The sequence below is a fragment of the Haemaphysalis longicornis genome, unplaced genomic scaffold (assembly GCF_048455015.1).
Source record: "Haemaphysalis longicornis isolate Haplotype H1 unplaced genomic scaffold, Haemaphysalis longicornis Haplotype H1 scaffold_9, whole genome shotgun sequence".
Classification (NCBI taxonomy): domain Eukaryota; kingdom Metazoa; phylum Arthropoda; class Arachnida; order Ixodida; family Ixodidae; genus Haemaphysalis; species Haemaphysalis longicornis.
In genome coordinates this window covers 1,280,061-1,295,072 of record NW_027526460.1, presented here as the reverse complement: position 1 = coordinate 1,295,072, position 15,012 = coordinate 1,280,061, and the positions used below count along the sequence as shown (strand labels likewise).

Sequence of the window (15,012 nt, the reverse complement as noted above, 5' to 3'; positions counted from 1 at the left end):
CTTCGCGGCCGTGACCGCCGCCTGCACAGTGACCGTGCGGTAAGCTCAGTGGGCTTTTCGTGCCTCCGGCGCGTTTTCGCATCCAATGGTAATAAACAGTAATAGAAACAGAGTGCCTGGAATCGCTGTAGAACTTTGGTCGCGACGAACTCGTGACGTGTTTGGATGTTGTTTATGTACACAATATCCTCGGGATGTCGATTGCGCGTGGTCCTCTGCTGGCTGCTCGGTTTCGTTTCGCACATTTTAAAATTGATTTTAAATATGTTCTAGGCTGTATTCGCCGCTGATATTTTGCAGATCTTGTTTTCGCCGCTGATATTTTGCAGATCTCTTGTCCTGCGTGTGCTTGCCGCTGGTTTCTGTTTTGCAACAGTATGAACCAACAAGCCCAGCATTTCACTCTCTTGATCAATTCTTACGTCTGTGGCATACCCAGCTTTCTCGCTTAAAATTCCAACCTCTCAGGAACCTAGCAAAACCACTTTAGGAAAGTGATATTTGGCATAAAGCCAGAAGTCCACGTGAAGATGAAAACACTAAAAGTACTTTCCAGGTTTCTGAATATTTTTTGTGTAATTCGCTGTCAAATCTTACTTCCCATGCATTTCTATGGGATAGTTTCCATGGCTCAAGAACCTAGTCGCGCAACGTGCGCGACTTGAAACTGTGAACCAAGCAAGCATTCACCCCAAATATTAGCTGTGCAAAAGCATTTTTTATTTCGCTGAAAAATTGCTGAGTAATCACTGTTGAAAGGACTGCCATGAGCGGGAAAGCTGCACATGGGAACTCGGGACGCATATTTATTGTTTTTTTGTTTCTGGTTCCAGTTGCCAGACCTCTTTCCAGTAGCGATCTGCACACGCACGGGCCCCCGGACCGTCATTCTTGGCAGTAGCCTGGTGCGAAATAAACAAAAGGGCGCCCTCTCAGCTTGCAGCTTAGGGAGCGCGGTTATGCTTCCTAGGGCTGCACGTTTTTATTTCCTCTTTTCGGGCAGTTCGCAGAGTTCTTACGTGCACACAAAAAGGCTTTCAAAGGAAAGGGGCAAAAATGTTTGAGGCTGACCACGCTGCGAGCACTTTGCTACCAGTGAGGGAGAAACGAAAATGAAAACAAAAGTGAAGAACTGCAGATTAGTCACGCGAGCCTGCGCCTGCTACTGTGACATTCATGTGAAAGGCACGGCCGGTGACGTTGGGTGCGGGAGGGATTGCAGGACCAGGATATTTTGTGCACGCGTGTTCCCCGAAATCCAAACATTTCTTGGGGCGTGCCTTACTGCCAGTTTAGGTTCGCCATGGCGGCTGCTAAAAGGACCAATACTGGAAAAAGGTCCATTGCAATTGAGAAACGAAATTTTCCACTTCCCCTGAACGGGAGGTCGAAATAGGGTTTACTCTCCCTCTCTCTCCTCAAGAACGCTTTCCTGAGAGAACGGGGAGAGAGGGATGTCTCCACGTGCAGGTAAAGCACGGACGCTACAGTCCACAAGTTTCCCCGTATACATCTTTGTCAGGTCTCACGGCGGGCAGAGGACAGCGGGCAGAGCACGTTTTCATAAATTATTGGAAACGTGTGTGTCTCCCTTTCTTTAATTCGAAAGGAGGCGCACTCCTTCGTCGTGCCTTCATGCGCAATGGAATGCAGACACGCCAGCAGACACACTGCATTACTGTGAAGCTCTGGGCTTTAAGTGAATTCTGGTGACAATGAAAGCCGTGCTGGGGTGGCTGCTTTTCAGATGAAGGCCAGAAGCTAAACGCCAGTCACGCATCTGTACTGCTCACCACACCCTCCAGTGGCATCGCGGTAACTCTCCACGCCACGCACATTATGGGATAATCCCCCACGCATTTTTGAATGTCATAATTCTTGCCTTCCCGCATACTGAAAATGGGGGAGAGTTTGAATAGGCAGCGGCAGTTTAGTGGCAGCTCGTCTTCCAGTTTTCAACGTCCACTAAGACACTGGAGAGGCACGAGTGGCACACCCCCCCCCCCCCCCCCCCCCCCCCCCTACCGATGCGGCTGGTACCCGGGGCCCAGGACCCCCCCTAGTGACGCCACTGAATCTTGGTCATTCGTTGAATTTGCGGTAAAGTTGCTTTCATTGTCAGCGGTAAAAAGGAGCGTTTTTATTGAATTTCCGCGGCTCAACGTGCGTGGAGCAGTCGAGAAGACAGTTAAAGCGGAGCCGTTGAACTGTGCGCGGTTCCTGTCCGCTTCCCGAACCAACGAGCCGCTCTGCTCGCTTTGCGCAGATCCAGTCCAAGTACGATCCAGAGCTGGCAGGGGAGCTGCTCGCCTGGGTCAAGGATGTCACGGGAAAGGACATCAGCACCTCGGGCGACATGGACAACTTCTACGAAACCCTCAAGGACGGCGTGCTGCTCTGCCAGTGAGCCTCCCCCCACAGCATGAACGCTCTTCTCTCGACTGAGCTGTTGATCAGGAGTTAACCAGCGGCCTACATTTGAGGGGCTTTTGGATGCCCAGAAAGGCCTGGTTATTAATGTTATAAATTGTTGTTACTGTTATAATTTAATTATGATGATGACAGTAAAGGCAATTATTTTTGTTTGCTGTAGTATCATCATCACTGAAAGAATAATTGCTACCACTGATGACAGGCCGATCCCCGGTTTGGGTATGTGCCGGTCGCCCAGAAATGCGCGCAGCAGGTCAACACCCATCGGGGACTGAAACAGGGGGATGCCCTTTGAGCCCAATACTGTTCATGCGTTACATGGCAGGGTTTGAAAACAAACTGGAAGAAAGTCAAGTAGGGTTCAGGGGCGAAGTGGCACAACAGCGTATTCCGGGAATGTTATACGCAGACGACATTGTTCTTTTAGCTGATAACCAGACCGATGTGCAACGGCTAATAAATATTAGCGGCCAGGAAGCCACCGACCTCGGGTTAAATTTTAGTGAAGAAAAATCGGGAATAATGGTTTTCAATGACGCTACCACTGACGCAGTGTTTATCCAGCAAGGCGAATTACCCAGAGTGAAGGAATATAAATATTTGGGAGTGTGGATAAACGAAGGGGATAACTACCTAAGAACTCACGAGGAGCAACCTAAGGGTAAGGGAAAGCGAAACGCAGCTATAATGAAGCATAGAGCTCTGTGGGGGTATAACAAATATGAAGTAGTAAGAGGAATGTGGAAAGGAGTAATGGTTCCGGGTCTCACGTTTGCGAATGCTGTACTCTGCTTAAAATCAGACGTTCTATCAGGCCTTGAAGTGAACCAGAGAACGGTAGGCCATTTGGCCTTAGGAGCGCATGGAAAAACAACTAACGAAGCAGTGCAGGGAGATATGGGCTGGGCGTCGTTTGTAGTTCGAGAAGCACAGAGTAAAATATATGTTTTGAGATGAGGTTGAGAGCAATGGATCAACGAAGGTGGGCAGCTAAGGTTTTTAGGTACCTATAATTGAAAAGCGTGGACACGCAGTGGTTAAGGAAGACTAGGAGGCTAACGATGAAATACGGAAAGAACAGTGGAGAATCCAAAACAGCCAAGGTAAACAAAAAAGAGGCACGGCAGATTGAAACGAATAAATGGAGAGAAAAAATGTAATCTAAAACGTCGTTAGAGATTTACAGGGCTGAGAAATTGAACATAAGAAAGGAAAATTTCTACGATAATTCCCTGGGCAGTGCTTTGCTTTTTGAGGCTAGAGCAGGTTGCTTGCAAACTAAGAGCTTTGTGGGGAAGTATTCACCAAATGACAGGGTATGCGTGGTCTGCGGAAATGTGAGGGTATCTATCCAAATCTACATGAGGGAAATATTTGGCTTCCAGAAGCCCTAGGGTTTAAGGGTAGCACAGAGGAAGTGAACTTCAAGGCTGTCGAGGGGACGAAAAGAAAATTAGAATGCTGGTGGACGAAAAGCAGAGAGGGGAATATTGCATAGGACAGTTACCACTTGTAACAGAAAAAAAAAAGTATTTTGTGCCTAATAAGCCTTTTGTGCCTGCCCTAAGCAGTGCTAGTATTAAACCAAGAGTGTAAAACATGGGCACATTAGTCCTTTTTGACAAGATGACATGTCATCACCCCGCTACAAAGGGGAAACCAATAACGAACATCATCATCAATAGGGCGCACCCGGAAATAATGGCGCTCAGTATGAACTAGCAACCTAGCTATCTCGCCTGGGGATCGATTGTGCTGCCTGGTGTCACTAAATAAACGAGCTTATTTAGCGGCTCTAGGGATTCGTGTCCACAAGCGACGGGATAGTGTCTTCGAGGTGCTGACGAAATGTGCTTTTCTTGAGGACAGAGCACATGCGGGGAAGGTTAGATGCTTTCAAATTATTTTGCTGTAGTTTAACGGCCGAATCGAATGCCTAGTCGGCGTGGAAATTTTTTTGCGAGTTCCACATATTTGGGTGGTTTGGTTGAACGACCAGTTACATGGTTGAATTATATGACAAATTAAACGACGCTTGCACAAATTAATAAAACAAGAAATGAAAGATATAAATGATTAATGAACGACATATTGTTAAACTGCCCGTCGCCAATATGCACAGAATGTGCTTCGATGCAAAGCCTTGCTTATTTGCAGCGAAGGCCTTGTAATGCATGTTCTAGGGAACATACTCCTGACTGCTACGGCGACTCTGATTATTATGATCAGTTAGGCTACAGTGGAAACCGGGCTTAGAGGCCAACTGCACTCAAAATTTCGACCTCCTGAAAACCCTATTTCCGTATAGTCTGCGGAAAAAGAAAGCAATAAGCGAAAAACAACAGCTGAAATACGTGCGTGGACGCCGCAAGCGGTCAGCAAAAATCGGCGATTTTGAAACCGAAACCGAGGGGAGTGCGGCCATTGCAGTAATGTCGCAGCTGTCCGGCGAGCAGACGGACACGTCAGCCGCTTCGGACAAAGTCTGTGCGCAAGCTCTACGCGCGCGCGGGGCGGCAAATGGGTGGAGCATGCGCTGCAGAGCTCGACCGGTTCTTCAACGGCATTCTCGGTGTGGCATGTTGCTACACCGAGAATAATTGGCCGGCTGAGTCGTTCTCAGCAGAGGAGATTGACTCGTCAGGGTACGGCCAGGGAAGCAAGGAGTGGTGCGCACTAACTGGCGGCGTAAGAAAGGTTACAGACTATCGTTGTGTGTGTAAGCAGAACCACGTGCAAGCGGCGGTGGCAGACAGTCAATACTCCTGCAAGTTAACCGAAGAAGGCGATGGGTCTGCGTGTTGGGCGAAACGTGTGCCTTAGCGGGATGAATGTCGGGGGTGGGCAGAGGGCCTTTGTGGGTGATGAGCACAGCAAAGTATGACCCCTTTCCGCGCGTCACCCCTTAATTCTTTCTTTTTCACGTTTCTGTGGAGCACGGCAGGGTGTTGGTCTCAGCTTGCGCGCCCTGCGCGTTCCTTTCTAAAAGCGGTGTCGCAGACAGTCATTTTCTCCTCCGTGATTAGGCGATTCGTTCGGCGGTAATTTTCACTAACCTAGGAAACTGGGGAACAGCGAGTTGACAAAAAGGGCACGCTGTGGATCGCCGAGCCAGTTCCAGACTTCATCCTAAACATTAATGCACGACGGTCACCAGCCCTGCCATAGGCAGACGGCGGTCGCGATAGTAACAAATACCTGATGGCCATCTTCGACCTCAGTCACAACTAAAGTCCCTCCATTGCGTCCACGGCCGCTTTTTCGCTGGGCGGTGGCTGCCCAGAGCAGTGTATATTCAGGGGCCTGAGTCACAACAACGGCGATATGGCAGAACGGCACAAGGATAGAAGCACCCAGGCTTTGGGAAGTTCATACTCGAAGTGCCAGCACACAAAAGAGGCCTCAATTGTGAGTCATTTTCTTCCCCTGACCACTGATTTATCCTTGTGTGGTCACTGATGTCTTTTAATGTTCAAATAATCGCTTCCTAATATTTACATGATGTCACAGTACCGTTGTGTCTGCGAGCCAAAAAAATTGTATCTCGTTTTATTTCGAAGGCAGTATTTGTGTTTGAATTGGTTGTTGAAAGGAGCGCCCATGGTGAAGCGAATAAGTAACTTTGAATAAGGGAAAACTTAAATTCAACTCGTATGAACATCTAAATATCCTATGATGCACTAAGTTGGCGAGGGTAACTCGGAGCGTATCGAGACAGCATTCAGTACATGAAGAGTTACCGCTGTCCATGAAGAGTTGAAGTACATGAAAAGTTAGAAATATATTTATTCTCATTGCAGTTTTAGTAGGCATGCAACTCCATGTGAGGTAGCCGCTTTCGCATGGTGTGCCCGTTAACGTGACCTTTGTCCCCCCGTTTCATACTTACGCGTGCATCCACTGCTACACCCAATTTTAAAATTATCGTAGCAGTGAGCGCAAGTAAAGGACCTTCGTACTGGTGGCGAAGAAACGAACGTGCTTTTCTGGTAGATTTTTTTTTTTAACCTTTTTTGGCCACTTTTGGTTTTGTGGGCTCAAGAGTATCGTTCTTTCAATGCTCAATCGATTTGGCATGATGAACAAATGCAGTAATTAAAAAAAAAACTCTACAGACAGCTGAATGTCGCTTGTGTTCTTCCACATGACGGTTCATCCACATGATGAGCCATTCACCCATTTCACCGCCTGTGTGGAATAAAGGCTGGCACTGATAGTTAAAAAATGTGGCAATGTTAACGTCAGCCTGTGTTTTTTAAAAGTATTCTTTACCAAGTACCTAAAGAAATCGTGTAATGCCTTGCGAAGAAACCAAAAACGCGCGACTAGTTGCCTCAAATTTATGAAGTTCAAAATTATGAGAGCACATGCCATCTATGAATATCGGCTAGCCAGAGAGTTATCTGCTAGCATTTAAAAGAATATTAACTGAAATAGCTGATTTGCATAGTAATGAGCTGTCTTACAAAACTTGAAAAGCAGAGAAATGGAAGGTTCCAAAATCTCGCACCAACTATGGAATGCAAATGCTTGAAAATAACCTGCCACGTTTGCTGAATGGGTTTGAGAGCCAGGGAATAGAGCTGACATTGCTAAGCACTGCTTATTTAACTGATTTGTACACAGCCTGACACGATGGTGCTTTTATTACTTCTTGCTGTCATTGCATCTTTATGAAACTGTCTTGTCCTTTATTATTTTCGCAGAACTGCCATATAGTTTTTGCATCGTTTCCTAAATGCTTGTATTTCTTTTTCTATGCCACCCTTTTATAACCTGAACAAGATGTGCCTGTATATTTTGCAAATTTCTGGAAAAGTATATTACGATTTGTTTGGTTTATGTCCCGTTCTGAGACTAAAGCATGTAAACTTGTTTAGTGCTTGTATTTGTAAACTTTTTTCCCGTATTTATCGTACTTGCATTTGCAGAATTGTAGCTGTGTAAGTGTTGTGTTGATCATTGTTCTCGAGTACTCTTGAATAATTCCTGAAAAGTTCATTCCGGCTATGTGTCTTCGCTTGTGATCACCGCCAGTCGTTGCTGCGGGTGGCCAAGGAACCCTCAAGCCGTCACAGAATGGCTTTTGCCCTGGTCACCTCCCACTTTTGTGAAGAGAAAGAAAGAAAGAAAGATATAGGGGTGCATCAGCCCAAGTCCTTGAGCACAGACGCATATCCGACACGCTGGAAGCAGTTGGGATTTGAAGAGGGGTGCATGAGAGTGCAAAATCAAACAGAAAAATCATCCATCCCTCCGTTTAACCATGACGATGGTTGAACGGGAAGCTTTCTTCCTGTGAAATCGAATGGGAAATGGTCAAGGTCAAAGACGCTGTGATCAAAAGACCAAACTATCTGCTGGTCAAATTCAAAGCTCATCTAGTAAAAGTTTAAATCCAGAAGGCAACCAAGGAAACCCGCACGAGAAAGCTTTGCGATAAATCATCATCGTCGTTAGACGGAGGATCATGTGCATGATGTTCCAAGCGTAGGTGGCTGCATCATTCAGTTGTGAAACCGAGTGCAGGTTTTTGGCACCCTCCTGTCTCTCGTCCTTCAGCCACGCAGGAATTGTTTTTTGAAAAACCATTAAGCAACTAGCCAGCAACCATTGCAACTCTTGTAAAGCAATGCTTTTCCACGACAAGCAATAACGTTCTATCATGTGGTGTTTATTCTTTAAACGATTCCCTATGACTGTAGTAAGCGTATTTCTTTAATATAAACATGTTTCTATCGTAGTTAATGAAGTTGTGGAAGCATCGTCCATCACAATTTGTGTTGTGAGGCACCCCCGAACTTTGTCTTTCGCTTGTGTACTTGGGCGTTTTGTCATCAACTGCCAAAGGCCAGTGCTGCAGCATTCCTGGATTGGCTGCACACGCTGACTTTGCACGAGCATTTAGCTGCAACATATATCCTCAATAGGCAAAACTGCAGGCAGACATGAAAAATTTGCACAAAGGAATGGACTTGCACTTCCAGCTTGACTTCCAGCTTGGCACATTGAATGTCATCTGCTAGTTGTAATTACTGAGTATTGGCCTAAATTACACACATGGCATGCCTCGTAAAAGTCACCTCCATGCTCAAGATTTACCGATCCAGAAAAGTCCTTGTGGTTATCTACGTTTCGTAAGCCGCACGGCATCAGAACAACAGAAGGCCGTGCACAACGACGCTGCGCTGACCGCCACCCGCATTCCACTGATGAGCGGTTCGCCAGGGGCGGCACTGTTCGCTGAAGTAACGGTGGTGCCATTCAATGGCCGCCCGGTCCCCGTGGCCGTAGCCAACGTTTTAGTTGCCGTGGCACTACCATGGAAGGGGACACTCATGATGACGAGAACGCAGGGTGTGATCCATGTTGTGATCGGATGCGAAAGGGGGAGGAGAAACTGACGCGAGGCGTTGTGACCCGGCCAGCAGCAGCTCTGCAGCGTGGTGCTTGTATGTTTTGTTCACGGCGGCGCGTCTTCAGAGCCGTGGTCGTGGGGAAAAAAAAAAAAGGCGGAACAATTGGGATTTAGCGACGAATGCGTACATCTTTAGACCAGTGGAGGCCAGTGAAAAGAAATGGTCTGTTGCCGAGACCTTCGAAGATGGAAATTCCTCGTAGCACGTTTGAGCACTGAACTGGGCGGAAAGCTGTTCTGGGCCGTGTCGTGTGCGTGTTCCTGCAGCTGATTCCGCAAAGCAGCCTCGTTGGGGCTGCAGGCGAGAGGTGCTCGGATACAAAAGACGACAGCGTTGAGTGCCCCAGAGTGAACTAGCTGTCTGCATTCCCATGAGCAATTTTGGGTGCCGCAACACCATGGCAAGTGTTGACGCGACCGTCGTTTTTGTCGAATGGTCGGGACCAATTTTTGCCGCCGCTTGACGAAGCGACAGAATTCCCATCGTTTTCATTCGCTTTCATCGCAAGTGTGAATGGGCCTTTACTGTATTAGCGACCCTGTAAACGTTCCCAACCGCCTACGGCCACTGAGCTTGGGTCAGCACTCAACGCAATTCGCGGCCGTGGCAGCACAGTTGACGACGCCGGGCTTTCTCATTTGAATGGCGTTAGCCATGAAGACAAAACACAAGTTTGGTTCATTCGAAAGGTTGCCTCGTTAGAACCATACTGACACCACTTTTAACGTACTCTTCGCTCAAATAAGCTATATAATTAGGAAAAAAGGAAATAGCCATGCGACCTACTAGCTCATTTCCCGCAACAGAATCCATGATGTTATATGAGCCCAGCTGTGGGATCAGCGGAAGCTGGCAAAAGCAAACTCATTTTAGGCAGAGCTTATAAGCTTGCCGAACGAGCTATTTGCGCCTAAATGCAATGCATATACATTTTATAGCAGCAAGAATGGTGCGGTAAACAACAAAAGTTATGAAAATACACGTAAACATAGAAGTACCGATGGGCACTGCTGTTGGTACTGGGTGCACTATGCTTGTTTCAGCTGCACAGCAGTCCGACGCTTTGGAGTTGTCTTATACGACGCTGGCCGATTGGCGTAAGCAACGCTGCCTTACGTAACCCTGTTTGTCAAACATACCCCACGTTTCACGAAAGCGACTACTTTCTACCGTAACAAAAACAAGCCAGGTGTAAATACGGTCAAAAACAAAGCAACGACGGAGTGCTGAGTATGCTAGCGCTGTCTAGGAGGTTTGATGGCAAGCAAGGCTAGAGAGCCGAATGGCACACTGGAAGTTTGTTTGTATACGCGCCGTTATGACTTCATTGTAGACGTCACCAAAACACACAATTTGGCGGGAGAATCAAAATTTTGACCAAAATTGATCAATTTCTCAGTGAATACGGCATCATTTGCTGCCGCGCAAGTGCTGGAGACTCTATAAAACACGAAATCTTTCAAATAAAACAGACTTGTATTTTGTCTTAATGGCTCCTTTAAGGGGCCACGAAGAGAAATGGTTCATTGAAAAGATTGCCTCGTTAGAATCATAGGGACACCACTTTTAACGTAAACGTCGCTAAAATAAGCTACATAATTAGGAAATAACAAAATGGCCATGCAACCCACTAGCTCATTTCCCGCAACAGAACCTGTGATGTCATACCAGCCAGCTCTGATATTGGCGGAGGCCGGCAAAAGCAAACGCAAATTAGGCAGAGCTTATAGGCTTGCCGAACGAGCTATTTGCGCTTAAATTTGGGCACATTCTTTTTGAAGCCCTAAGAATGGTGGGACAAACAGTGCAAGTTACGAAAGCACCTGTAAACATGGAAGTACTGATGCATACTGCACACACTATGCTTGGTTTAGATATGCACAGCACTGCGGGGCTTTGGGGTTGTCTCAGACGACACTGGCCAATTCAAGCAAGCAGCGGTGTCTTACGTGACCATATTTGTCACGTAAGACAGAAGACAGAAAGCCATCTAGGTTGACTAACAGTAAGCAAGTCTCCACTCCACACCAAGTTTAGCTGAAAGACCTTAGCTTATGATGTCATTGCAAAGGTTGTTCAAACACATGTTTTGGCGCGAGAATCAAAGTTTTAGCTTAAATTTATTAGTTTCGCAGTGAATAAAGCATCGTTTGCATCTGGACAAGTGCTGGGGGCACTATGGAACACGAAATCTTTTGAATAAAACAAGCTTGTATTTTGTCGTTATGGCCCAGTTTAGTAGACTTCATGATGCAGAATATAAAAGCAACCGGAGCTCACAGGCTTTTTTTGTTCAAAATAAAGTGCGGTGGTGGTTGCGCTTTGTTTCACAATTTCTGTGCTTTTGCTTTGAGAAACGGATTGGGAAGCTGCCGCTTGTGGCGATCTCGGAAGGCTCTGCGGAGCTTTTGCATCGAGTGCCCTTGCCACGCAGCCTGGTGAACTCGATGAAGGCGGGCAGCATCCCCGACAAGAAGATCAACCAGAGCAAGATGGCCTTCAAGTGCATGGAGAACATCAACCTGTTCCTGGAGCACGCCCGCCAGATGGGCGTGCCCGCCCAGGAGACCTTCCAGACGGTCGACCTCTGGGAGAAGCAGAACCTGCTCTCCGTCGCCATCTGCCTGCAGTCCCTCGCCCGGAAGGTGGGGGCGCATGCCGCTCGCTGGCCGGGTTTTCCACCAAACGTCGGGCCGTGGGAAAAGCAGCAGCTGCGGGGACGCGAATCCGAGTCGGTAGTGTGTGCCAATTGGTGCCACAGAAAAGGCTGCGTGTTCATAAGCTCGGCACATTTGGCCCAATGAGAACATGCGGTCGGGCTGCCTGCCACACACTTGACGAGCACAGAGGAGAGCGCTGGGAGCCCCGGCATTGCTGCATCAATGGGGAAGCGAATGTTTCTGCCGAGGTGTACTGGGAAAGTTGAGGAGATCGTCGGGGTGTCCCTTTTCTGTCCACCTCAGCTATCAAAAGCCTTGTATGTGACCACCTCAGTGCAAATGTAACTCTCGTCTAGTTGCCTGTAAGGTTTTGGACTGTCGCATTCGTAGTGCGCAACATTGCACGCGTCGAGTTGATGCGTGACCCCACTCACTACGACACCTGCTTATGCAACTAGGGGATGGGCGGACGCTTGCTAGAACAGTTCGTCGCATAAACAATAACAATCGACTGACTGTGTTTGATAAAGTCATTTTGCCACTGACGAGTAATTTTGATCAGTAACAACGATGCGATTAGCCTCGGTCACATAGGACCACAGACGGGGTTGTCAGCGCAGGCTGGAGTGGTGCAGCGGGCTTTGCCATGGTATCAGGGCATGGTACTACAGCAACCCACAGGAACCATAGAGTTTCATACAAATAACTAGAGGGGAAACTGGCGCTAGTGTCAACGCGAACATGGCAGCGGCGCTTACGCTTCAGTGGGAATGATGAGTAGTACTGGAACCGGATTGCGTAGGATCAAAACAGGCCTCTGGCTGCGCAAATTGTGTTTTTTGACAAAAAAGCTCTCATTGCCTAGTTCTTCGTTTACAAATTACATGGCGACCAAGAAGGTTAGTGACAAAAACCGGTTTTGTACGAAATAAAACGGCACGTTTAAATAAAAAGCAGACGCGGAGTCGAGGAGGTTTGCGGAGCAGGTTTGCCATTTTCTGCCAACTACAGCAAGACGCGGACTTCTTTAAAAACTACTTGTAAAAGTTTCAGCGCTGGTGGTTTGTAATAGTAAGATAAGTTTTGTGCTCATAAGAAAAAAGAAACCGATTACCTTTGGAGAAGTTATATAGTGACATTCATCAAGCTGTGTTCTAATCAGTTCACACGAAAGGTGTGGCTGTTCCAAGCGATTCGCAACCGTCGTCAGCTTTTAAAATACATTGCTCTGCGGAATGAGCAGCGCCGCAATTCCTAATTCGCAGACAACTTCGCCGCACAAAGAGCCGTCATTTGTGTTTTCGTGCTCGCTGTGCGGCAATGAATTGATAACCCACCCAATTCGCAACTCTGGTTCTAAAACATTCCACTCAGGGCGGCATCAGTGCACGCGAGGCATGCAGTTCAAGGAGAAATGTATTTTTGATCGCTCCTCCCAACACCCCGCTTCGGCAAATGCGTTCATGTACATCCAAAACGAAAACGAAAACGAAACTGCTTGCAATTTATAGCAAGTTCCACAAGCCATCGAGCGCCAATCCGAATCCAGAACTACCCATCATGCCCATTGAGGCGTACGATCGCAGCACCAGTTTCCCCTCTAGTTATATTGTAAGAAACTCTATGACAGGAACTACAAAAATAGGGAAAAGAATCTATTTACTAACAGTGTTTGGTGTGCTTATGTGTCCATTTTGGATTCAAACTCCAGATAATAAATTATATAATAATTGTTTCATCCCTGTAGTATATAAACCATATGTCAACTACTACACATTAAAAATACATTGGACTTTCTGAAGCGTAACAACAACAATCAAAAAGAAGCAACCCAGGTTTCACAGTTGTACAAATAAAATTAAAATAGCTTTCAGGAGCTTAAAATGCATTGTTGCAGGTCTTACGACTATGGGACCTGGGATTTCAGAGAGCAGACCCTTATATATGTTAACAACACTCGTTCAGTCTTTCCGTAACGAGCCTGACATTCCGCCCATGCAGCTTCGAGTTGCGTCACTGAATCTTTCGCAAAAAAAAGATTTGGTTATGTCAACATCATGCAGCACGAGAAGAAAGAGAATTTCTGTGTGTAGGTGTTGGGCATTTTTTTTTACCATCGGTTATTTTCGCATGCCCTCGAGTGGGGCCACGCACTGTTTTTGCGGCTGGACCACATGAAGGGGGCCTCCAGTCCTTCCACTCAGTGCACTAGTCTATGCCCCGGTGGTGACTTAATGCGAGGCAACGTAAGGCCAAGTTATCTAGCTATGCCTGGGCCATGGCTAATGCCATCAGTGTTCAGAGGCCAGAAGCCTGAGTCACATGAAGTGCAGTGCAAGTGCGGGCTGCACCGATGCCGCTGAGGCCGTAGTGACCGAGGTGGCAAGCGAAACAGGACGGCACTCCTTTTCCCCACGTGCTTCCCAGTGCTCGTTGCGAGTACAAAGCCACAAGCGTGAGGTGCTAGTGTTGCTTGCACCTGTCAGCGGAAGGTGGGCCCAGCTTACTTGAAGTGCAGCCACCGCTTGCCCAATTGTTCTCCCCCCTCGGCAGGCCCCCAAGTTTGGCGTGAAGGGCATGGGCCCCAAGGAGGCGGAGGCCAACGTGCGCAGCTTCAGCGAGGAGCAGCTCAAGGCCGGCCAGAACGTCATCAGCCTGCAGTACGGCTCCAACAAGGGGGCCAACCAGAGTGGCATCAACTTTGGCAACACGCGCCACATGTAGGGCCCACGGCCAGGGGGGCTGGGACCATCCGCAGCACAGGCCTGCAACAAGGGCCCAGCTGCTTTGCCCCATTCTGCTTTTGTACATTCCGATTGGAATTGGTTGCTCATATGTGCCAGCTCTGCTCGAATGTGCGGGAGAGGAGAGCTGAACAAAGTTCAGCCGCCGGACCACTGTTGTGGGTGTTCCGCATGTGCGGCAATGCTCTTTCCTCTCTTCCGTGCACGCGAGCAGTGGCACATTGTTATTCATCGAAAGTACGTGTCTGAGCTGAAAGGCTAGTTGCAATATAAACTATTAAATTTTGCAGCCAGGATGGTGTATGGATTTTTCGTGGCCATAAACTGGCAATGTTTGTTACCTGTGAAAGACCGTTTCCATTTTAGACTGTTATTTTCGTATCGAATAAAGCACAAGGGTTTTACGCTTGCAAGGCCACTGGACTTTTCATTGTGCTGCAAAAGCACTAGCGTGACAAGCACGTTTTGTTTCCTGGCTGTCACAATTAAATCGCAGTATTTCGTGGGGAACGTCTGCATTTTTTACGCAGGTTGTCTGGTGTTGCCGACACAGAAGATCTCCCTTAAAGGCCAACTGCACTGAAATATTTCTTTGCCCAAATTTGATCCACGTAAGTAGTTTATGCTCTTGCAATTACCATGGCGAAATCCTAAGCCCAGTAAGCACACAGCACAGCAGGTACTGTCGTTCAAAGTAGTTCTGAGCAGACGACGTTTGCACCTGGCGGAGAGTTGCCGAAACAAGTTCCGAGTGGC

General features: G+C 47.5%; 1 protein-coding gene across 1 annotated transcript in view; it reads left to right on the top strand.

Annotated features, from left to right (window-relative positions):
* Chd64 (transgelin calponin-3) overlaps positions 1-14,669 on the top strand; it is a 59,236-nt gene extending 44,567 nt beyond the window's left edge. Inside the window, exons 2-4 of the mRNA XM_077682618.1 lie at positions 2,267-2,403; positions 11,287-11,497; positions 14,066-14,669. Coding sequence (XP_077538744.1) covers positions 2,267-2,403; positions 11,287-11,497; positions 14,066-14,236 — 519 coding nt within the window. The 3' untranslated portion in view covers positions 14,237-14,669. The remainder of the gene's footprint in view (positions 1-2,266; positions 2,404-11,286; positions 11,498-14,065) is intronic.
* The last annotated feature ends 343 nt before the right edge of the window (positions 14,670-15,012 follow it).